General features: G+C 50.2%; 8 protein-coding genes across 8 annotated transcripts; 5 read left to right on the forward strand and 3 right to left on the reverse strand.

Annotated features, from left to right (window-relative positions):
- Window positions 1-66: 66 nt before the first annotated feature.
- Window positions 67-2,358, reverse strand: P170DRAFT_410367 (putative bifunctional fatty acid transporter/acyl-CoA synthetase (FAT1); the record flags this gene model as incomplete). Its single annotated transcript, XM_024846845.1, has 5 exons — window positions 67-342; window positions 423-566; window positions 637-1,783; window positions 1,845-2,000; window positions 2,073-2,358. The coding sequence occupies 5 exons, from the start codon at window positions 2,356-2,358 to the stop codon at window positions 171-173; spliced, it is 1,905 nt and encodes a 634-aa protein (XP_024703254.1). The 3' UTR covers window positions 67-170.
- Window positions 2,359-3,475: 1,117 nt separating this feature from the next.
- P170DRAFT_437657 (putative peroxisomal 3-ketoacyl-coA thiolase (Kat1)) lies at window positions 3,476-5,337 on the forward strand. The gene is made up of 6 exons (XM_024849417.1): window positions 3,476-3,778; window positions 3,849-3,944; window positions 4,010-4,858; window positions 4,914-4,978; window positions 5,036-5,147; window positions 5,212-5,337. Exons 1-6 carry the CDS (start codon window positions 3,680-3,682, stop codon window positions 5,248-5,250), a joined length of 1,260 nt encoding a protein of 419 aa, XP_024703255.1. The 5' UTR covers window positions 3,476-3,679; the 3' UTR covers window positions 5,251-5,337.
- Window positions 5,338-5,834: 497 nt separating this feature from the next.
- Window positions 5,835-6,492, forward strand: P170DRAFT_447781 (ML domain-containing protein; the record flags this gene model as incomplete). The annotated part of the gene is made up of 3 exons (XM_024850915.1): window positions 5,835-6,052; window positions 6,104-6,320; window positions 6,397-6,492. The coding sequence occupies 3 exons, from the start codon at window positions 5,835-5,837 to the stop codon at window positions 6,490-6,492; spliced, it is 531 nt and encodes a 176-aa protein (XP_024703256.1).
- Window positions 6,493-7,084: 592 nt separating this feature from the next.
- Window positions 7,085-7,827, reverse strand: P170DRAFT_510658 (H(+)-transporting V1 sector ATPase subunit F; the record flags this gene model as incomplete). Its single annotated transcript, XM_024854798.1, has 5 exons — window positions 7,085-7,292; window positions 7,389-7,526; window positions 7,594-7,627; window positions 7,678-7,712; window positions 7,801-7,827. 5 exons carry the CDS (start codon window positions 7,825-7,827, stop codon window positions 7,152-7,154), a joined length of 375 nt encoding a protein of 124 aa, XP_024703257.1. The 3' UTR covers window positions 7,085-7,151.
- Window positions 7,828-8,035: 208 nt separating this feature from the next.
- On the forward strand, window positions 8,036-10,030 carry P170DRAFT_456634 (Nur1/Mug154 family protein). The gene is made up of 3 exons (XM_024851639.1): window positions 8,036-8,052; window positions 8,111-8,405; window positions 8,486-10,030. Exons 2-3 carry the CDS (start codon window positions 8,148-8,150, stop codon window positions 9,581-9,583), a joined length of 1,356 nt encoding a protein of 451 aa, XP_024703258.1. The 5' UTR covers window positions 8,036-8,052; window positions 8,111-8,147; the 3' UTR covers window positions 9,584-10,030.
- Window positions 9,715-10,387, forward strand: P170DRAFT_201600 (uncharacterized protein). Its single transcript, XM_024842763.1, has one exon. The coding sequence runs from the start codon at window positions 9,845-9,847 to the stop codon at window positions 10,301-10,303; it is 459 nt and encodes a 152-aa protein (XP_024703259.1). The 5' UTR covers window positions 9,715-9,844; the 3' UTR covers window positions 10,304-10,387.
- On the forward strand, window positions 10,382-13,495 carry P170DRAFT_410382 (putative NTP binding protein). Its single transcript, XM_024846846.1, has one exon. It carries the CDS (start codon window positions 10,471-10,473, stop codon window positions 13,222-13,224), a length of 2,754 nt encoding a protein of 917 aa, XP_024703260.1. The 5' UTR covers window positions 10,382-10,470; the 3' UTR covers window positions 13,225-13,495.
- A 918-nt stretch (window positions 13,496-14,413) lies between these two features.
- P170DRAFT_360705 (methylenetetrahydrofolate reductase (NAD(P)H) MET13) lies at window positions 14,414-16,391 on the reverse strand (the record flags this gene model as incomplete). Its single annotated transcript, XM_024844427.1, has 3 exons — window positions 14,414-14,565; window positions 14,626-15,497; window positions 15,568-16,391. 3 exons carry the CDS (start codon window positions 16,389-16,391, stop codon window positions 14,414-14,416), a joined length of 1,848 nt encoding a protein of 615 aa, XP_024703261.1.
- Window positions 16,392-22,819: the final 6,428 nt, after the last annotated feature.

Here is a 22,819-nt window from a genome sequence, read left to right on the forward strand (position 1 = left end):
CAGGCGGGATCGAATTGCTCTCGTAAGAAGAGTTGTAGCTTCAGCTGGGAATCATATCCTAAGTCTACCTAGTCTAGTATTTATATCTTATATCTAGCAGCACATATATGCAAGGAATCATGCCTATCAAACAGCAACCCAACCCGATCCGAACCAGCCAAATCTATCAATCATAACTTAGCCTGCCCCGTTTCTATCGACGACCAACTCGGCGCATCTAGTTTCTCGTATCTGGACCCATTCAACCAGTATAGTTTATCGCCCTTCCAGTCCGCACTAGGGTCCCATCCTTTCTTCGCGAGGTCGCCTTTGGCTTGTTTGAAGGTGACGCCGGTGGCGACTCTGAATTGGCCAGTATCAGTAAAGAGGGGTTCCTGCCTGGTAGAAAGAGTATGGTAGAGTAAAGAGCGCAGGGAACTCACTTCTCGGTAAGACGAATAAGCCGAGGGAGCGCGTACGATGGAACGCCCTTCTTCTTGAGCTCGCGGTAGAGATTCGTCATGAATCCGTTCTCCGAAGATGCTTCTTCCAGAGTGATGCCCGCTGCACCGGCTTGGCCGTCATATCTGGACGAAATCAAGATCAGATCAGGGTGTCCAGAAGGGGGTATTTTCAAAGTAGGAAGTAAGGACATACCCATTCAGCTTCACACCATACACAACGGCGTCATGAACCGTCGGAATCCGACAGATATGGTCTCTGACCTCGCCCGCGCTGACATTCTCCCCCTTCCAGCGGAAAGTATCCCCCACACGGTCCTGGAACTTGATCCACCCCGACTGATCCTGGACGACGAGGTCGCCCGTGCGCTGGAAGATGTCGCCTTTCTTGAACACGTCGCGTAGCAGCTTCTTCTCGGTGGCGTCCTCGTTGTGAAGGTACTCGGTGAGAAGACGGCGATTGCGCACGCGGCCGATGGCCTCGCCTTCTTCGCCGAGGGAGGCGCAAACACAGAACCCCGTCGTCGGGTCGCGGTACGGCATTTCGGTGTCGGTGTCGTATTTGACGATGAACACGTCGTCGTCGAGGAGGCGGCGGAGGGGCCCCGCGAAGCCGATCTTCCCCACGCCCCAGGCGCCTTCGCCGAAATTGTCGAATTTGGCGACCCCCTCGGTGGAGCGGTAGAATTCGCGGATCTCGGGGACTCCGAAGCGTTGGCGGAAGCGGTCCCAGATTTCTTCGCGGAGTCCGTTTCCATTCGCGACGATGCAGGAGTGGTCTTTATCGTAGGGTGAGGGCGGCGTGGACAGGAGGTAGCGGCAGAGTTCGCCGATGTAGAGGATGCGCGTGGCTCTGGAGTCGTGGACATCTTTCCAGAACTGGGATGCCGAGAATTTGCGGCGTAGACATAATGTGCCGGCGTTGCCGACGGCGTAGCAGATGCCGGTGAAATAAGCGGTGCCGTGGAAGAGAGGGAGCGATGAGTAGGTGCGAAGGGGGTAGTATTTCGAGCGATTGTTGATGTCGACGGTCAGGGGGTTGGAGGTCACGATGGCTTGCATGTTGCGAATCGCGCATGCTTTAGGCTTGCCTGTCGTGCCGGACGTGTAGATCAACACGTTTAGATCGCCGGGTGATCTCTTCGCAGCGGCCAGCCCGACAGGTGAAAACCGTTGTAGGTCTGCATCCGTCACAAGTTCTGTCGTGCCCGTGGAAACGCCATGGAAAGAGGATATGTTCATTGTGATATGGGGCAGATCACTAGACACGAATTGTGACAAATCAGGAGTCGAGATGATAAATATAGAGCCCGACACCTTGAGACAGTGAATGAAAGTGTCATCTGTTCGATCCGATGTTAGTCCATACTGCCAGACGTTTAAGCCAGAGGGCGTCCTCCATACCGCGCAGATTTGTATTAATGAGTGCAGCAACAGCTCCGAGCTTGGAGAGTGCGTATATGGTCACCACCATCTCTGGGGAATTGGTGGTGAAGACACCGACAAAATCCCCGGACTTGATCCCTCTTTCATGGAGAAGAGCAGCAAAGCGATCCACAACTGCACAACGTCAGCAAATACGGATTTCACTTTGCATTTGACCGGCGTCGAGGAGAGAGGGGTTGTACGCACGATCCTTTAACTGAGAGTACGTCCAGGTCTTGTGTTCAAACCAGAGCGCCTCCGAAGACCCCTGGCCATCCACGTCAACTAACCGCTCCAGCATCTTGTATACTGTAGCTGTGTCGCCTAATTGGGCGATGCGCTGACCCAAACGTTGTCCAAAGGAGCGATCTTGACGAATGGCCGAAAGATCTGTAGAAATAGACCACTTTGCATTGAGGTAGGCCCCCGCCGCCACGGAGAGGGCGGACGCGATTGCCATAGAAGAACCGCTGATTTCCGATAGAGCGTCCATTGTGCCGTGGCTGAAGTGAGCAAGAACAGGGGGCAAGGCCTCTCTCGGTGCAGCAACCAGGGACTTGAACAATCACGGACTGTCTCCTATTGTATGCCGGATGGATTGGTTTAATAGGTCTCCGCAATCCTCACGGATCCGCTATTTGCCAATAGTGCCCCTTTAGATGAGGAGGTCCGAAGAATGAACCATGTATGGGGAAGTCAGGAGTGTAGAGGCGATCGGGACCTGACAACGGGATCTGACAGACCACAATCTGCCGTCCATGACGCAAACCGAGTCTCCCGGGGCTAGACTGAACAATTCTGACAGGCGCAGCGGGTACGATGCCGGGGGAGGATCCGATGGGGGATTGCCAGACCGGGGGGTAAAAGCGCTAAATTTGTTTGTCTTATGGTCCGAGCTTCTTACGTGTCAATGGCCAATGCCACCTCGATTACATGATCTCATTCAAGTGCCCGGTGGATTGGTCTGTTATCTCAAGCATTCTTTGTCAGATACGTGGCATCATCGGAGGCATCCATTCAGGCACCGCAATGATGACGACGGGAGAGCCGGTGAGCCATGGGAGAGAGAAGCCACGGTGGGCAATAGTAACCGGTACTGCCTATTGGGTGGAATTGGGGCGACAGTTCAAAGATAAGGACCGGGATGTAAGATAGCCATGGCAGTACTCGCGACCGCAGTGCCTCGGAAGAAGTTAGTTAGCCAATGCAGCATGACGGATGCATCCAGAAGAACGTGAGAATGAGGGAGCCTTGAGCAATGGAGCATTCAACCAGGTGGGTCCGACCCCCCACAAAAGCCTAAGCAGCCACCCGCCGAGACTCCCGTTACCGTACCATACACGGTCTCCCCGAGTTTACGCAGGGCCGACAGCCGAGGCCGAGCGGCGTGACGGTATCTTACGGCTGCGACCGGCTCTCGACGATGCCGACGAGCTTGAATCCTCAGGCTGCCGCAAGGCCCACTGATGTGCATCCGATGCGTTCCCGATCTGCCCCCTCATTGGCTGGCGGGATCTCGGCTCGGTCTCCTCAGCCCGTGACCTTCTCTCGGCTGTCCTTTTTTTTTCTGGTTCTGGTCTCTTCCTTCTCCCTGAAATGTACCGCGGCTCATCCTCGTTTCTTTATTTGCCCCCTTTCCCAGGTGCTGAATCCATCTACCACCCGAATTGCTCCCATATAAATCTCTCAACCAGTGCTTCATTGCGGGGAGAGCTACCTGTCCATCTATATATCAAAGGATAGCTCTGTACTACGAAGAAAGTCCTACCTCGGTAAAAGAAAAATAAGGACTTGTACACTAAACACCAGGCACCATGTCTTCCGCGCAACAACGTCTGTCCTCCATTGCAAACCAGCTCTCCGCTCCCGGGGCCGCAAAGCAGAATATCCTGGCCAAGAACCCCGATGACGTGGTATGTACTGAAGTCTACACCGAATATGTGAATATGCGCAACCACCGCTAACGAGTTGCTCGGAACATAGGTCATCACGCTAGCTGTGCGCACACCCCTTACGAAAGCTCGGAAAGGTGGCTTGAAGGATACCAACTTGGATGACCTTCTTGTGTCCCTGCTGACGGTACGTTATCCTGGTGTTTGACGGGGGAAGAGTTGCGTTACAGGTCAATCTGACATCGTGATTAGTCCGTCCGCGAGCGATCAAATCTGGACCCGAACCTTGTCGAAGATGTCTGCGTTGGCAACGTATTATGCCCCGGCGGAGCGTATGTAGCACGCTCGGCCGTGTTGGCGGCCGGGTTTCCCGTGACTGCCGCGGCGTCGATCGCAAACAGATTTTGCTCGTCTGGTCTGCTGGCCGTTCAGAACATTGCGAACCAGATCATCAGCGGCTCGATTGATGTTGGTGTAGCGGTGGGAGCGGAAAGCATGAGCACCAATGCCGACGGTGGACCTCCGGATATGTCCGAGAAGATCATGTCGCACCCGTTGGCTTCGCAGAACAAGCAGCCCATGGGCCAGACCTCTGAGAACGTTGCGGGTCAATTCAACATCTCTCGGGAGCAGCACGATCGATTCGCTGCTAACAGTTATCAAAAGGCGGAGCGTGCTCAGAAGGCGGGTTGGCTGAACGACGAGATCGTCCCTGTCCACACCCAGATCAAGGACCCCAAGACTGGTGAGGTGAAGAACGTGGTTGTGGACCGTGACGATGGCATTCGCTACGGCACCACTGCCGAGTCGCTCGGCAAGATTCGCTCGGCATTCCCTCAGTGGCAGCCCAGCGCCACTACTGGCGGAAATGCTAGTCAGATCACGGATGGCGCTGCGGGTCTCATTCTCATGAAGCGGTCTCGAGCTCAGGAACTGGGACAACCCATTCTGGCCAAGTTCTGTGGAGCTACCGTCGCCGGTTTGGAGCCCAGAATCATGGGTATTGGTCCGTCCATTGCTATCCCCAAGATCCTCACCAAGTTCGGACTGTCCAAGGACGACATCGATATCTTCGAGATCAACGAGGCGTTTGCATCCATGGTAAACACCCATCCTGCCTCGAGTCTGTACATGTTCCCCTAACCCGTTTTTTTAGGGCACGTATTGCGTCCAGAAGCTTGGTCTTGACGAGACTAAAGTAAACCCCCGGGGTGGTGCAATGTAAGCTGCATAATGTGACATTGAGAACCCGGAAGAGTAATGTGCTGACTATCGTAGTGCCATTGGCCATCCATTGGGATGTACCGGAGCTCGTCAAGTGGTCACTGCCCTCTCTGAGTTGCGACGACAGAACAAGAGAGTGGCAGTCACCTCCATGTGTGTTGGAACGGTAAGTTTCCCCTTCCCCTCAACCATGACCCCCTAATTTGTCCTCGACCTGACATTCCATTCAGGGTATGGGTATGGCCGGTATCTTTGTTTCGGAGCACTGAAAGTTGATATGATGCGATGAGAGGGCAAGGATGGTTTTCAATGTGTAAATATGTTCCAGCTCAATTAGAGATGAATAGCGACAGTCATTAATCACTGTTTATACATGCTTCTTCGGGAGTGTTGATGGGACAGTTCGGTAGAAAAGTGGAGGTGGGTCACATCTCCACGGTGATGAAGTCCAACCCCATAACCTTAAGTTCGACATGGGTACTGTACATTCGTTGTGCAGGACGGAGTATGGGTGGAAAGGGCCAAGAGCGAGGCAAGAACGCACCGTACCTCGTTGACAGGGGCAGGACAGCCATCTGAGCCCTGACGTTGCATGCCCCTGCGATCGCCCAGTCAGGTGGCAACTCGTTGAGCCCCTGTCGGTCACGTGCGCCCAGCCCCGTTCGTCATTGCAGCAAACGCAGTCCCATGACTCGTTGGACCCGACCGCTTCTCCTCCACTTTCCTTTCTCTCCATTCATCATTCAATCTATCACTTTGCCCTCTCATTCACGACCCGGTACGGAAGGGCGTGTTTATTCCGTCTATATACTCATCTGTCGTTTGAAATCACTCATACTGTGATTCTGTCGCCATGAAGCTCCTATCATCTGCCGCTACCTTGCTTGTCTGCTTCGCTCCCCTCACTGTATCGGGTCGATCGATTGCCCTCTTCGGCTCGTCGCAGGCTCCTATCCAAGTCGATACTTCCAAGTCTGTGCCGGGTGACAACCCTCTTGAGTTTTGCAACGATCCGTCCGGAGACCTCATAGAGATTGAATCCGTTGATTTGGCGCCCAACCCTCCTCTGCCGTATGAACCCTCGTGCGATCTAACGAGATCTTGGTGACTGACAGCTTGTAGTGGCAAGACCCTTACCATCAAGGCCAAGGGCAATATTCACAAGAAGATCGAGCAGGGGGCTTATGTGCTTTTGCAGGTCAAATATGGCCTGATTACTCTGATCAAGCAGCAGGCTGACCTTTGCGAACAAATCGTCAACGTTGACCTCAAGTGCCCATTGGAAGAGGGCGAGATGTCCTTGGTCAAGCAAGTGGAATTGCCTTCCCATATTCCTCCCGTATGTTACATTCCTTTTTGTCTTGATTTATGCTTTCTCTCGGACATAGACAACTAACACGGTGATTCACCCATAGGGCAAATATTCGGTGCACGCCGATGTGTTTACCAAGGACGAAGAGCGCATCACTTGCCTGGACGCTACCAATATCGAGTTCAAGCTGGGAAATTAAACATTTTACCTGGCTGCGTCAATCAGCGTCTACACGAAGCTCCAGCTGCGATGGCCAATATCCAAATGAACCCCTAGTTCGAAATGCCGTGGGATTGATTTATTACCCACATCACGACCTCATGTCGCATCTACACGAGATCTTCTGTTCTTTCTTTTGCAGCGAATATTCTTTTCTTTTTTTTTCTGAATTGTGATCTGTTCTACCCACACCCATCAACTTGCATGCTTGCATGATGGTATTCCTGCGATGATTAAATATGCTTTGCTCTGGACGGCGTTCATGGCATCTGTCTCAAGACATTGCTGCTTTCTTTCATTATGTGCTCTACGTGTACTCGCTCCATACCTCCACATTAGTACCCTTTGCATTCGTGTGTATTATGCATCAACTAAGAGCCCTAATTTACTCCTCTTTTCTTGTGACTCGTGGTCAACTAAAGTGGACTCGCAGTTGGGCGATATGTAGGAGTTCTATGGCGCATGATTTTCCAAGAATGGGTATCTTCCCTTCCCCTTGAACAACTTCACCGAGCAGAAACCAGGTCAGATAGCAACAACGGTGACAGTAGGTCTTAAATGAACATACACTAGACCCTACCGGCCACGCTAAATGCCTTCACATAAAACAGACAGCTAGAACAACACAATGTTTCATGTTTATTCTCCGAACAACCGGCGCACCCGCTTCAACACGCTGTCTTTCTCGGGGTCGTATGGGTGGTCTTTGCTTGGGATTTCGAGAACGGCGGGGAAAGGCTCGGCGAAGGTATCAACGCTGTGTCGGATGCGCTCGGCGACCTGGTATCGAAGAGTCAGCAGGACAGCCAGAATAGTGCAGTATAAGAGCGGCGTGCAGGGAGAAAAGACTCGTTATCGGCGTCGAGGGGAACGCACATGTTGGTTGATGAGAACGACGGCAATATCCTTTCTCTCCTGAGTGAAATTCTGGAACGCTTTTTCGATCGCCGAGGTTTCCGTCTTAGCATCGACGACAAGGAAATTCCGTTCGGCATCGGGGCCATCTGTGACATGCTGTGTCGTCTGTTAGCATCTGCGAATGGAAGATCTGTCCCCCGCTGCTCTGGGAGATGGGACTTACCCCGATGCCGGCAAGAAGAAGACCGGTTACCGAGCTGGAGAAAGGGTCAGTTCATCCCAAAGTGTTGGCCGTACGAGCTCTTACTCTTCATCTCCGATAACCGCAAGGAATTGTCGCTCCTAAATAATCGCAATGAACACGATCAGCTACTACTGCTTCGTGGCAGGCTCCGCGGAGAGGGGCTGAGGATCAAGCATCGATGTGTACCTTGAAAGAAACGGCGGAAGCCGCCATGATGACAGTATGGGAGAGAGAAGTTCCAGAGGCACAAGCAGGAGTGGGTTCACCTCACTCGAAGCACGAAGCACCAACGTTGATAGAGTCCCGAGGCCGATAAGTCGTCATAACTACAGCGCAGTTGGTCGCCCCGACCGGCTTACCTAAGCGCCCGTTGGACTGTATTTTGTTGTTTACCAGCGGGTCCGAAAACTTTCGCCGCTGTCAAAGAAGCACCTTGAGGTACGTCTCATCTCTTCCCTCGCTGATCTCGCCTGACTAACCCTCGACTGAACTGCAGCACTTCGCATTTCACTAGAACCTCTCCCGCCAGCATCATGCCCCGGCTTGTACGCCGCCGACCGTTGGCCGAACGGATCAAATCCTACTTGAACCCGCTGGACTTTTTGCTCTGGCTGTCCGAAGAGATCGATGCCAATGATTGGGATCAGTTTGAGAAGAACTGGTCGATCACCCTGGGTGTGATCCTGAACATTGTTTTCCTGGTTGCGAGAGCCAACAGTCAATCGAGCGGCAGTCGCGCCGTCGACGATGTCTTCGGCGATGAGGAGGGTGCGCCTTGGTTGAGTTGGCTTGTATGTTCAATTCATCTCCTTTATGACGTGGAGAAGAAGGCTTCTTTGGCAATTTTTACTAACGTGGGTTTTCGTCGCAGGCCTCATTCACTGTTCATCTGCTCGTTTGCTTCGTCGGCTTCAACACTTTCTACACTTTCTACCGCAAGCGACACTATCGCATGTTCGAATCCTCGATCGACAAGGCCCCTGCCACGCCGTCAGCTCATCGTGTGCGCGTCGATTCCACTCCTGTGTCGGCTTCACCGATGCGATATTTTGCTCAGGTCATAACCGGCTCAGCGCAATCGAGGGCGCACCCCAATGCGCAACGCGATGTTTGGGAACTTGCGGTCTGGGATCCCCTGCCGATCTGTTTGCGCATATTTTGTCTCTTCAGCCCCGCGCACGTTCTCGTCTACTGGCTTTTCCTGCCTACCCAACTATCCGACCCTCGACCGAGTGTGACGTTCGTGACCACCATCCTCCTGACCAGCTTGCTTTCGCTGCAAATGAGTTTCCTATCGTCCTCGTTCACCCAACAAGCGAAGGATTCTGCGCTGGTACACAAGGAGGTGCTTAAGGAATATGATGTTAAATACGTTCACCCTCGAACCCAGCCTTTGATGCGAGATGTCGCTACTCAGTTCTCGGAGACAGACGCCACTAAGCCTGGCTCGGACGCCAAAAGCAACAAGGTCGATACGTTTACTCCAACCTTCATCATTCAACGGGGATTCAAAACTAGCCCCAACCCCAACTATGTCAGCCATGTCGACCCTGAAGGATTGTCCTCGGGGCGTCAGTCTATGGCCGCTACGCCTTCAGCGTCTTCGAACCACCAATCGTCGTTTCAAACCCCTAGTCACCTACGAGACGCCTCTCCAATTGTCCGAAAACCTATATCTGCAATCCGCCAACCCCAGTTTCGCAAAACCCCTTCGGCAACTGGGGACGGTGGTAGTCTCGGTATCTATTCACATGCCAATTCTCCTCTGAGGAAATCTACATCCACGTCGACGAATTTCGATCGTCGACCTCAAAATACCGGGGAATTCTTCTACAAGGACCGAGGGGCCAGTCCTATTAAAAGGCAATCTAGTCCGCTCAAGAGGAGCAACGTGCCGGGTGGGAGTCCGCTCGCACCGACACCAAGACGGAGTCATCTTGATTCTCGCCGCGACACAGGATATTTCTAGCTCTCCCAGTTAGCTTAATTGTCATCATGGGTTACCCTGTCAGAGTTGCCCCCGGGCGCAACCGCATCTGCATTATCACATTGTTCGAAGCACATATGGCTTGAGACTATGGGTCATCTTAGCATTGGAGCGCGGCGCTTTGTTGATATTCTACTTTTTCTTGGTTTTCTTTTCTTTTTCTCTTTCTGGGGTTCCTAAGCGCATGTTCCTGGCTTCCGGTTCCGGGGTATCAATGACCATTGGCCCAAAACGAGCTCAGGAATGTATGGAAGCATCGCCAGCCACTGTATCATATGTTCGGAATTCTCCTGCAACGGCTCGGTAGGAAGATTGAGCTCTCTGGTCCGAATTTCGCTACAAAGTTTCGCAAGTTCTCGGCATTTTGTACTGTTCATTGAGCGAGGAGCTTTCCGTATAGCATCCCGAAAAGAGCCAGGCTGTAATGGCAACTGCGACCTCTACTTATCCATGCCTACCTTGCGCTCGAATGACGACAAAGCCGGGCCAAGGCCTGATGCGGGCAGCTGCCCATACCAAGGAGCTTCGAACGGGGTCATACATTCCAAATCGGGCACTCCGTTTGTTGATACATTCCACCGCGTGCACCGTAGCATTCCAATCATATCATTATTCCGTTATCCCTTTCTTGCTACACGGGCAGTCGATGGAAGAAAAAAACGACCTTTCCTTGGTACCTCCTTTTCAAACAAAGTACCATGATTTAACCACCTGAACTTCGTCATACGGAAGCCAGCTCCGAGAGCATATCACGCGTTCAACAGGACGTGCAACAAAGGACCGAGTTGTCCTCCGAGGAGGGAATGGGTCGATTCAACTGCGAATCCGGCCTGAGTTCTATCTGCTAGCTGCGACCCGTTATTATTAACATGGAGGAACGCGTTCCCTTGCCATATGGACATCTACTCAATCTCAAGCCCCGGAGTCGAAACCCCCAACACGCGAAATGTGAGGCTGAGGACCTGGAATGTGAACGAAGCAATGAACCTGCGGCAGTGTACAAGGCTTATAAGCCTCGTACGGAGGGCAAGGATCCCAAGTCTAGTCCTGAGACATCAGCGCGGAAGGTCACTCCTACCAGGCTACCGATGCCTAAGAAATCCGCCGACAAGACCAGGGATGAATCGGCGGATGGCTCCCCTGTGCCTGTGGCCGGTCGTAAAGAACCTCGACAGCACACTCTCGGTCGGCGAGCTCAACCCAAGATGTCTCCTTCGTCATTGGAGCGTCGACCTGCCAAGTCAACGGATAAAGATCGGGAGCAGTACTGGCGAAAGGTTAAGGAGAAATTCGAAAAGGACTCCCCTATCTCTCCACGAAACCTAGAAAAGCAAAAGGAGTATTATCACGGTGCTTACCAGAAGATCATGTCGTTCACGAGTTCCCCAAAACAAGAGGTCAGCAAGCACATGCCGAAGTCTACTGCAAAGACGAATGACGATGATAAGACACCAAGGCAAAGTACCATCCCTCGGACTGCCAATACAAGCCCGAGCTCTCGACACACGCACAAGCCTGAACCAGCTTCTACAAGCAAACCTCTTGGAGCGAAAAAGGGAGAATCAAATAAACGCCCACCAAATGTGACTGGTACTTCTGACACCATCAATCGGAAACCTTCAGAAAAGCAAGAGAGCACTACGGACTCGTCCATCAATTCACGTCCCTCCATCTCACCTTTGTCGGGGCCCAGCAGCTCGATGACTGATTGGGAGGATCGGTTTGTGGTGAACATGCCGTCGGCCAAGGAGCCAAATCCACCGACCATGAGCGCGCAACAAATCTCCAACTTCCAAAAAAGCATTGACCAAGTTCACAACCAGGGGGAAACAATGCTTGATCCCGACACTCTACCAAGTCCACGCACCAGAACCCCAGAAGATACGTCGCAAGGGGAAAAGCCGGCTAATCTTGATGGCCAAGATTCTGGAGCAGCTGCACCGACAGGGCCAGGTGAACCGACGTCAGAGCCACAGCCTAGCCATGGTCGATATTACTCGCCCGATGAGATTGGAAAGCAGCGATTTAGCACCATCTGGGAAGAAGGAGCATCGCGGCACAAAGCCAAGACTACAGTAAACATCGACGGGTCTTTTTTAGGGTGCAAGGAAATAAACGGCCCAAACGACAAGAATCCAGACGAGATATTGCTTTTCTCGACGACAGACGAGCGTCCGAGAGTGGTGGACGTGTCAACCCCGGTGTCCAAGAATTCCAGAGAACGGAAAACAACCGCTCCTCCTCCAGCGATTTCGGCCTTAGAAGAGAAGACCGTCGTTCAGGCAGAGTGGGAACCAATTTCTCAGAATTTGAAGCATGCCCAATGCTCGAAGCAGTCCCAACGTACGATGTGCCGCGAGACAACCTGTCGACCGTCAGAAAACGCCCAGATGTCTGCCCCGACAGCATCCGGAAAAGAAAACTCGACCCAGATAGGGATTCCGCCCAAGAATCCAGAACGAGGGAAACGCCATCAGGGAGACGACGATGTGTTCATTATCACACCCACTATCACACGCACTATGATGACCATGGCGGACATGAGAGGCGTCGCCCAGAAGTCTCCTCGGATGAAAGAGCCGTCGTCTCGCGCAGCAGGCGAAATCATCACCGACACCAGGGCAAAGCCTCCCGTCCACTCTACACCGTCGGGCTTACGTCGAGCGACACAAAACTCGTGGGAAAAGTCAAACATGCCATCCACAACATTGTCAAAACCTGGACCCGTTCCAAACGCTCCCGCCGTGAAAGAACAAGCATATCCATGCCAGATCGCGGCCGAGAAGCCGCACGCTATCCGTGGGTACATCCATACCAAAGGCATAGCCAAGTCCTCCGAAAACGCCAATCCTCGCGCGCGCATTAAACGACATTCCCATGCTTATCAGTTGCCACGCAGTAACGAAAACGCGCCCCCTGTGAGGAGCGCCACAGATCCAGCTCAATTTCCCAAGTCCGTTTCGGCTCAAAGGCCTGTACCCCCGCCGAAATTGAACACCAACGTTCGGCCGGAACGTCGCATCCCCTTGCCCAGTGCGCGCATCTTCGAGGTAGCCGAGTTAGACGGACATCAGGTGGATGATCATTTGAAAGACGAACTCAAAGACCAGGAGGTGGCTCCCATCACGCCGCCCGCCAAGGATGACCCCGACGCCAGCAAGAGCAGCAGCAAGTCCGGGCCAGAGCCAGAGAGTGACAGGGACCTCATGAGTTCCGTCACCTTCGGCCTCATCATCGACATCTTTCTCCTGTCTATCGCTCAAGCCCAAGGCTTGTACAGGGACATCATGGCCAACTGGAATTCCCGAGCGGTTCTAGTGAAAATCCCCCTCAACTGCATCCTCAACATGATCGGCCACTGTCTATACGTTCTCCGAAACTTCCTCACGGCCTGCGCCGTCTACAACTCCACGGGAGCTTGGCCTAAATCCAACGATAAAGACGTTGCCCGCTCGCTAACCGAACTCGGTCAGGCCGTCATATATCTCGTCGCCTTGGGTTTCATCATGATGGTCGTCGGTCGAGCGGCCGGCTATATCGTGCTCATCGGAAGCTGGATTGTCTGGGTGACGAAACCTTTTGGGTGGATTTTGGGAACATTGGGAAGAGCCCTCTTGATGTGATCTGGGCTGGCGCGATGTGATTAATAAATAGATAGATACCCTTGGGCGATTATGCTTCTTGTTTCATTCCTTTCTTCTTGGTTGAAATCCCTGGCCTGTGCACTGCTTACCTAGCATTGGGCTCAACTTGGTTGTTTTCGTCGGCATATGAAGAAGGGGGTGAACTGTGTCCTGTCGATTTCATTCGTTCTTGGGTTGGCTCTTCGAGGTTTATCTTTATGGTCCTTCTTCCTCTTATGCTTTTCTAGCGAGGTGTAACTCTGAATTGCTCTTGTTATCAAGTCCTAGCCGGTCTAATGTATATCTTTATTCGTTCCATTTGCTGTATTCGAGACATGGGAATAGCGACTTTGGAAGGATATTTGTGGAAATAACAGACATTTTACTACATAACAACCTGAACCGACTATTGGAAAATTGACAGGACTTATTTTGAATTTTCTATGCTGGTCACTCTATTTGCCTCTCTAGTATGAAGAGAGGCAGACATATCATGGACAATTTCTATCGGACTCTGAACAAGAAAGCTGGATAGATGCCTGCGGTGCCATATGGCAATGCAACGAGAAGGTGGCTGTCAAGCCACAAGAGGGAAACGGGAAAAGAAAAAGGAGAGAGAAAAGAAAATCGAGATTGGATAGGTATCCAAAGAATGCATCGAGTCAAAGAAAGCCATGAAGAAGACTCCGTATCCCGTTGTTGAAGAGGATCACTTTTTTGAACTTATTCTCATGAACCCAACTCCGTCATCATCCGTAGTGTTGAATTATCGTAAGAGGCATCGCCCCGCTCTGAATATCGTTGTGTTTCGAAGAAAAAGGAAGTGAGTGAAGATTTCTCCTTTTCCCTGGTTCTATCGAGTATATTACCATGTTGAATTTTGGGTTCTCCTCGTAATTGGTCGGGGAGAATGGTGAGAGGAAAGGAAAAGATAAAAAGAAAAAAAAAATCCCAGGGGTATAATGGTCAAATGTTAAAAGTCATGTTGAAGTAAGATAACGCTCAAAGAAGAAATCGTTGAGAGGTCTTCGTTTCGTGTCGCCATAAAACATTTCAATGCCTGGGGGTTGTTTCCCCAGGCAGGTATCGTTGAGAGAGATGTTGAATTAATAAGTATAATAGTCGTTGAAGAGGCACAAGAGAATTTTAGGTCAGGCCTGGTTTGTTAGCCTGAAGATGATGGGTATGATTAGTTTTTCACGGCAATTTCTGGAGCTGCTGCGTCGGCAGAGAGCTGCTTAGGCGCTGCGTTGTCCGCGGAAACCTCGGTGTCGAGGTCCTTCACGTTCAAACCATCGAACAGTTCAAAGAGGCTGAACGTGTTGTGGAAATCGTTGTTGACTAGGAGCATAGACATTAGCTATTAGTCTAAGCGAAACGGGGGTATTTCCTGAAACTTACCGATGTTGACCAAGTACCAGTCATCCACAACCCCTTGGATCAATTTCCGGCTCGGAGTTGTGGCCTCATGACATTTGGCCCAGTCTTCACCCAGACGGTACGCCTCGTCCTTCCAGGCCAAGAAACTGATTGTTTCCACAATCGTAGGCTGAACAACCTCTCTTCCGGCGAAGATACCCCATGTCAGAGCATTAGGACTGTCTCGAGTGTTGGTTCGCAGCTCGCCAGTCTTTGAGACCGCGTGGTACGTGAGGTCTTCGTTCTTCTCAATCCGACCAATGAGTTCCTCAAGCAAATAGGGTGGCACCAGTAGTTCAAGGTACGCTTTCTGATACACAAATCCATTCTTGGGGCCCCATCCGTACACAGGATGGGAAGACTTGGCACCATTGACAGCGGGCTGTGAGTTGATGGTGAGAAGACCCCTATTGTTGAGTTCAATCAATTTATCCTTGATCACATTGGCCTCGGTACTAAGCTGTGTGTCGCTCCATGGCAGGCGTTCGAGTTTTCCTTCCAAGTAACGAACAAAGATGTGAGCGAGATCGCGAATCGACGTAGGCTCTCCCCAGAGCTTGATGTTCTGTTCGTTGGTGCCTTTAAGGCCGATGCCGTATGAGTCAAGCTCACCAAAGGCAGGCGATCGAGAGTCGGTCCATCGGCCGTTGGGGAACTCGTCCCATGTCTGTGTACGTGCGATATAAGAGGAGTTTCTGTTTCTCCAGAAGATGGGTCGGACGTCCTCGGCTCTGCGGTTGAGACCCAGAGATGGCCGCCAGGGCAAAGGTCTCTGGATGGGGGTCTCTTCGGATGGCATAAGGTCCAATTCGTCAAGAACCAGCTGCACGGCTTGGGCAAGGTTCATGGTGTAGCTAAAGTTCGTTGTTAGTTTCGAATCCTGTGGTTTTGGTGGGACAACGGAAGAAAGCAAGAGAAACTTACAAATGCAGGTGGTTAATGCCAGATGCGATAAGCCTTCTGCACATATCTGCGACTAGACCCTTTCCAATGTCTTTCACGGCAGCATCGTCATTCTTGACAGGCTCAAGGATTTCAAGCCAGTCGGGCGGGATCCGGGATTTTGTCCAATTGGCCCGTCTAATGAACGCAGCGTAGGTTTGAATAGGCATGATACCGGGAATGATCGGTACGTCAACGCCCTTGGCCCGGCATTTTTTCACCCACTCAATAAAGTTGTCCGTGTCGTAAAACATCTGTGTGATCACAAAGGAAGCTCCTGCATCGACCTTCTCTTTCAAATGGTCGATCAAGAGATCAACATCTGAGTTGTCATCCGCTCCCTCTGGATAACCGCCCACACCGATATCGAAATGGTTCCCGTATTTGTCCCGGATATACTTGACTAGATCCTTGGCGTAACGAAATCCTCCCTCCGTGGCTTCCCACGTCTCCTTCTCACGAGGCGGATCGCCACGGAGAGCCAAGATGTTCGTGCAGCCAGCCTTGTAGGCCGCCTGAAGGGCATTGTCCACCTTTTCGGTCGGCATGTCCGTGCAAGTCAAATGCATGCAAGTCTCAAGTCCATATACTGACTGGGCTACGTTCACCATTTCGCAGGTGAGATCGGATAGTCGACCACCGGCACCCCAGGTGATGTCAATGAAAGATGGACCAAGCGCGTGCATACGATCCATTCTGTCGTAGAGGTTCTGCACACCTTGAGCAGTCTTCGGCGGGAAGAACTCGAAGGAAATGCCGGTCCTCCCCGCGGCTTCATTTTGGGCGAGTTTATCTTTGACGTGCATCGTGGTGTGTTAGGCTCTAGTCAAGCAGCGAGATATCAGTAAGCATGGCCTAAATGCTAATCAAAGCAGTACGAAAGGACCGTAGTATGAAGTCGCGCAGAGACAAATGACTTACAAACGGTATCCGTAAGCTTCAGGAAGGGAGAAAAGCTGTGTTACACAACCAGTCACTTGAGCCTACTCCTTGCCTAGCGTCTCTGCTGGAGGGGTATGCTACTCTAGCTCACCGGTCCCGCCAGCGACTGCGAAGCCCACTAACAGAAGAGGCTAAGGGGAAGGGAGAACAAGGCACTCTACACTAGAAGAGTGGTTGAATTAAAGGAAGGCCACCGATAAAATGACTTAATTCCGAGGCACCGCGGATGAAAGAAGAAAGTGGTCGTCTCTGTTCGGGGCGAAAAGAAGAGGAGAGAAGAGGACCGGCTTTCGGAGGCCGGGTGGCACGTGCACCCCGCGTACCTTCTGCATTGGGAACAAGCCCCTCCCGTGCCTCGCCGCTTTACGATCACGTGTGTCAGCGGTGACGCTGGTCTATCGGCACGTGACTCTCCCGGTCTTTCCCTTCCGATTCCGGGCTTGTTCTCTTTCCTCGCCTGCCTGAGAGATCAGGCCTTCTGCTTGTTCATTACCTATCGACTGGCTGCTTCCGGTCTGGTTTCATCACAAATACTATACCAATGAACAGTCTTTTGCTGAACATTCCCTTTTCAAATTAGCTGTCAGTAGTAAAGGGGTAAAACAATATATATACCACCGGCAACTTCAGAAGTGAATGCAACATTGCACCTCTACATCGAAACGACACAATAAAAAAAAAATAATATTGAAATGCTATACTACTTACATTAGCAGCAAAATCTCCCAATGGCTAAAATAGAAACGACAGCGTGCGAGATTGAACCCGGAATACCACAGACAGCTAAACCTGGAATTCATCTCACTGCCCAATGTCTAGTCGACTAATTCATCAACATATGGCGGAAGGGGAAGTTCGTTCCTTAGACTCAATTTGTATCGAAGCTCATACAATGACAGCCAAGGATTTAAACTCGGCCTGCGAGAATTCATAACCTGCCAAAATTTCTGGAACTCAGACCGAACATTTTTCGAAATCTGGTACTGGGGGTCCTGCTTTTGATCTGAGTTATCCAGTAAACAGGCCGTCCAATGCCTCCATTGTTGGAAGAAGCCACTGGGCTGGTCAATATCCCGACACATAAGCAGGATCATGGCTTCAACGAGCGAACTTGGGTGCAAGATCCTGATAGAATACAGACTGTTCCAGGGACCTGAACTCCTTGGTAAGCAAGGTGGCAATCGCTGATCATTCGAAAGCGTAAGATAGGGATCGTCCTGAGCTGGAGGCTCTAACTTGAGCTCTGGGAGCCACCAAACAGTTGTTGAATTTTTGAAGAGTGACAACAATGACCAGACTTGATCCATTCCATGAAGGTGAAAATGAGCATCTGCAGTAGGACGATGCCTATTCTGCCGGTGTTCAGGACACTTGGAGCTATCGCAAAGAGGAAATCCGGATTGATTGAGGGCCATGGCGGCTGACGAAATCAGGCTATCTGGTACGATAAATTCAATTTTCTAATAAATAGACAGGACTTGTGAGAAGTGAAAACCGAAAGAATTGCGCATACCTACGTACCTTCGTAGGCAAGTTATCGCCAACCATTCCAACCGCGAGTTCCCCCCACAGAAGGTTAGGAATATGCGACTGGTCCAGAATACGCGCCACATCAGCTGCCAATTGACAGCCATTGATATCGTCCATGTTTGTAGTGGCTAACATAGCTTCATAGTATAAAACTCGTCTCTTCATATGAGTATGATAATAGGTATCGTAGTGGATTTATACGTTTCAACGTTAGGATGCTTATATCACCTGGCTTTGCTTCATTTCCGAAAGATGCCTTGTGTTATTTGTTACTTTGATACAAAGACTTTTTTTTTTTTTTTTAAAAAAAAAAAAAAAAAAAAAAAAAAAAAAAAAAAAAAAAAAAAAAAAAAAAAAAAAAGAAAAAAGAAACAAAAAAGAAACGAACATATCTCTACCGTGTCTCGCGAGAATAGCATTATCACCAAAGGCTCCTTGAATAATATTTGAGAAATTATCTGTCCTTTGTTTAGGAAAGGTGAGAGCGCAGGAGGTCTTTCATAAATGACAATGGACAGGGATCTGTTCAAGGATTCTTTTTTTCTATTATTAGCATGTAAATGAATCCTTAGAATCACCTAGACACCTAGAACACATTCTTGTTCTGTCAAGGCTGAAATCCGAATGTACACATTGTTGAAGATGTGTTAAAGATCCCTTCAAGATACAATTAGTTGAATATGCGAATAACGATATCCCGCTTACAAAGAAAGCAATTTTCACCTCAATCTGGGATTCTATTATTTGAGTCTTACTGTCAAAGGATTTGATACACATAGTGTTGCGAGGGGGAATAAAGTCATGCTTTTGCCAAGTTCTTTGATCCTTTGACGTAAATTCATTTGCAAAGCAAGTAGAATAATTCGCTTGATTAAGATTGCTACCCGGATAGGATGGAAGTGGAATTTCTTTTTTGTTTCGGGCTTCCCCCCCTCCCAAGTGCTTCGGCTCAGGTAATGATAAGAAAGCCGAGTCATAGGAGAAAGAATATTGTCTGGGATACTGCAAGGTCCAATTTAAATCTTCGCAGGCTCCAGAATTCTGCTCAACTAGCTGCCTTGCTGGTGTCTTCATCGCGCTCGGAGAACAAGATATGTTTGGAGAATATCTTAGGAGGATCGGGAAAGTGACAAACAAAACTATACTTATTAGCTAGTATCCTTTGAGTTTTGCATAATGACAGCAACCTGTTTGCTTAATCAGGAAGCAGAAATTAGTTAAATCTAGGGCATTTAATTCGGGTGGTTATATCTCAAAAGTATCCGAAGGAGGGGGGAGGCTAAACATTATGGTCATTGACCTATCTGGCTAGTTCCTCTTGCTTGGAAATTGCTAGACCTAGCTGTCGAGCTTTTTGAATGCTCTAGTAAGTATCATATTGCTGATTGGAATGATGATGCTCGTCTTTAGGAAAAAGTCACATGAACAAACTATGATTTCACCTTTGAAGCCTGGTATTAATTTGACTGGACGCTTCAGGGCTTGTGTGCAAATCCTGGAAAGAGCAATATCTTTTCCTGTAGGTTTTACTTCTTACGAAAAAAGAAAAAGGCACCAAAATGTTTCATGAAACAGGCCATAGAGGTCTGCCTGTGGGATATGGAACAAACTAGATAAAGTCGAAGCTGAAAGTAATGGCATAAATACTTCACTATCAGTATGCTTCTCGCGAGTGTCTTCAACAGTCCACAAAGAAATGATCTTTCCGACAGAATCAGCGGCATCAGCGGCTAAGCATGTCCAGCCTGGCACGTTAAGTCCCCGTTAACCTCCACGCCGCCACGCCGGTCAATGAACGGGAACCTTCGGATGCCGAAGAGGGCCGATTCAAAGCACCGTACTAAGCCATTCAAAGATGTCCGGAAACTTGGATGTATTCCAAAATCAAGTAAACGGTACATAAAATACCTGCACTCGGTGTGCAACCCTTGCACCTTTAGAATGCACATTTTACGATGCCCTATGGTACGCCAATTATCTATTGCGTAAAGGGAGGCTTTTTCGTGGGATATATGGTCTAGACACCTAATAAGGCCGGAAAGCCCCTTAGTGATTTTCCAATTAATGGTAATAGGCCCGGTCCTTATCGGCCCATGAAGAAATTGAACCGTACAGATCGGACTAACATGAGGAATCGTAGTTTTGCTCTTGACCACCTGGTCGCGAAAGACAACTTATGGTGGCAAATCTGAAATTCAGCACATACGAGACTTCTCTACTGAGAGGCCCGAGTTGGGCAGTCCATTTCGGATGAAAATATGTCGGTGAGCAAGAGGGAGGACGAAAGATCCACTGATTACTGGAATGTTGGACCTTGGAAGTGGATACGACACAGGATGCTTCCGTTTCCGTACATTCGGTTCTCTGCCCGGCCAGCGCGCTTGGCTACTGGACTAGGACCGAGAGGAGGCTCGCGTATACGGAGGAGTTTGCACCGCCATAAGAGCTAAGTTTTGCCGATTGGCCCACAGAAGAGGATTCATGATATGTACAGTTGCGGCCGCGTTGAGTTAAACGAGTCCATTGTGCCAAGGTATGCAATGCAAGATGCATATGATATATGCTTGGTCTCCACTATACTACTTCCATGTGCCTATAGAACCTATCGACACCTGCGCATTGGATAATCTAGTTTCTTTCGAAAGACTGAAAAGTGGGGATGAGATTGGCTACGGACCGATGCGGTATTTGCAAATCCCAAAGGAAAGTTGCATATAATGTACCATGCACGGTTTATGCACCTAAGAGCTCCGTAGTTCCTTGTTATTTTTGCTTTATTGCATTTATGCTGCGTCTGCTTGGTAATATTGAGGTGGTCCTTAAGCAATTCTTGACACCGCCAGAGGAGAGGTGAAAAAACAGTCACACCGCATCGGAGGAATCTATATACGAAGAATTGAACGTGTTCTGATATCATCCCTCATCATGTTACGAGTACGGAATTGAGTACCAATTGCCCTGTCATCAAGTTGTTCGATAAAAAATTGAATGATACTATTTTGATGCTAGCTTGTCCGAAGCCAGCGAGCCTGTGCGTTTCATAGTTCTACCGCGTAGTCTCAAAGCAATCTGCGCTCGCATTGACTGTATGCATAACTCAAATTCGATACTCTCAGTTGCTGGGGAAGCAAACTAGGGTAAGATAGGTACTCTTATCCTAGTATGTACCAAAGAACAGTACGGAGTACTCCGTGGTCCTAACCCTTTGCCGGCGGGCGATCTATTGGATCACAATATATTTTGCGACCGGACTTGCTACGGCTCCTCATGGCAAGTTTGTCAGATACCAGGCTCTATGGTGCAGACCTCCGACTTACCTGGCCCATTCCATAGCCTTTGCAATCTACATACGCGTTACACCCACAACTGTGCATCTCTGGAGTCAGCACGGATGCCATTGAGTGGACCCCAGCGGACGTAACAGCGATGTGTTGCTGATCATCGTTCATGCTCCATGGTGCTTCAGAGCCCCGGACAGCGAACACTCGGCGAAGGGATTAGGAAAGGGTTTGGCTCAGGACAGGAACCACCGAGCGGTCTGAAGGGCTCCACACCTTGCAGGACAGGGCGCACTGGCCAGCTTAAGCGGCGCTAATCGGGCGCTACTTTTCCGTTGCTGTGGGGCCCTTCGACTCGACTCCCGACTCCACCCTGTTTGCTCTGGCCTCAGCGGCGGTTTGCCATGGTACAGAGACCGGCCCGAGCAAGGGTTGCGACTTTCACGCTACACGTACATCTGGCTGAAATACAAACAGTACGGTCATCCCCGGAAGTTTCTTCAACTCCCACTAGAGTATATCTTTATGCATTATACCTGTCAATGATGGCTTGACAGTTGTCTGACGCCACAGTACAGGTACTCCACCAATTTATTAGATACCGGCAGCAAGGGAGCAACCCACCGGACCGATTAGGAAGGATGCTCTCCAAATCAACTCGCCATTCTCAACAAAATGGACTAATTCCGAGGGTGCACCGTCTGCTCTGCTCGGGCAAGGTCAACAATCAAAAGATTCCTGTGTTATAAAAAGACTCTGAGACTCCGTCCTCAACTTGGGCCTTATCTTTCCATTTGGTTTGTTGGGGATATGATATGAACGATCTTACAAAACTCCTGGTTTAGACCCCTGTCCGGACCCAACCCGTAAGGTAGCCATATTAGCAGCTCAGTAATTATGACTACTATCGACACAGTGCACATGAGAAACTGGGTATAGCAAGGCCAACCCCTCGGTAAAGCGATCATTTTGACCAAGACTGAAATCTTGTTTTTACCACCTTGGTACATTTGATCAACATCGTCTCGGCTTCAGTCTTCTCCATTGCGACTATCAGATAAGGTAATCGGCTTTCTTCTGTAGCCGGGCAGTACCTGGGACGTTAATTCGGCCTCCTTGCGTCGTCATCCCTGCAACCCTAGAAGGGCCGGTACCCCTCCGTAACGCCCAAGCCCCAATGATAGGACAGCCTTGGCCTCATGACGAGCTATGATGAGACAGCCTCCAAGGCCTCCCACCATGCAATTTGAGATCCCTTTATTACCCAGTCATCGGAGCATCATTGAAGCAAGGGGAACCCAGACAAAGCTCGAGTTATCTCTTATCTGTATGGAGGCGTACCAACGCATGTAATCTTCCCGATGCCGGCAAAGTTTATTTTACCGCTAGGATTTTAACTTTCGGCAGCCGATCAGTACCGCTTACATTCTCGATACCTCAGGGATACATTGACAGTACATCCACCGTGCTCCGAGCATAGAGGA

Source organism: Aspergillus steynii (assembly GCF_002849105.1).
Source record: "Aspergillus steynii IBT 23096 chromosome Unknown P170scaffold_5, whole genome shotgun sequence".
Lineage (NCBI taxonomy): Eukaryota > Fungi > Ascomycota > Eurotiomycetes > Eurotiales > Aspergillaceae > Aspergillus > Aspergillus steynii.

Excerpts from the sequence above, each read along its gene's own strand:
- P170DRAFT_437657 (XM_024849417.1), top strand. The coding sequence starts at position 3,680 with ATGTCTTCCGCGCAACAACGTCTGTCCTCCATTGCAAACCAGCTCTCC. Across the intron at positions 3,945-4,009 it reads TTCTTGTGTCCCTGCTGACG|TCCGTCCGCGAGCGATCAAA; the intron begins GTACGTTATCCT and ends CATCGTGATTAG. Across the intron at positions 4,859-4,913 it reads ACGAGGCGTTTGCATCCATG|GGCACGTATTGCGTCCAGAA; the intron begins GTAAACACCCAT and ends CCGTTTTTTTAG.
- P170DRAFT_456634 (XM_024851639.1), top strand. The coding sequence starts at position 8,148 with ATGCCCCGGCTTGTACGCCGCCGACCGTTGGCCGAACGGATCAAATCC. Across the intron at positions 8,406-8,485 it reads CGCCTTGGTTGAGTTGGCTT|GCCTCATTCACTGTTCATCT; the intron begins GTATGTTCAATT and ends TTTTCGTCGCAG.
- P170DRAFT_201600 (XM_024842763.1), top strand. The coding sequence starts at position 9,845 with ATGTATGGAAGCATCGCCAGCCACTGTATCATATGTTCGGAATTCTCC.
- P170DRAFT_410382 (XM_024846846.1), top strand. The coding sequence starts at position 10,471 with ATGGAGGAACGCGTTCCCTTGCCATATGGACATCTACTCAATCTCAAG.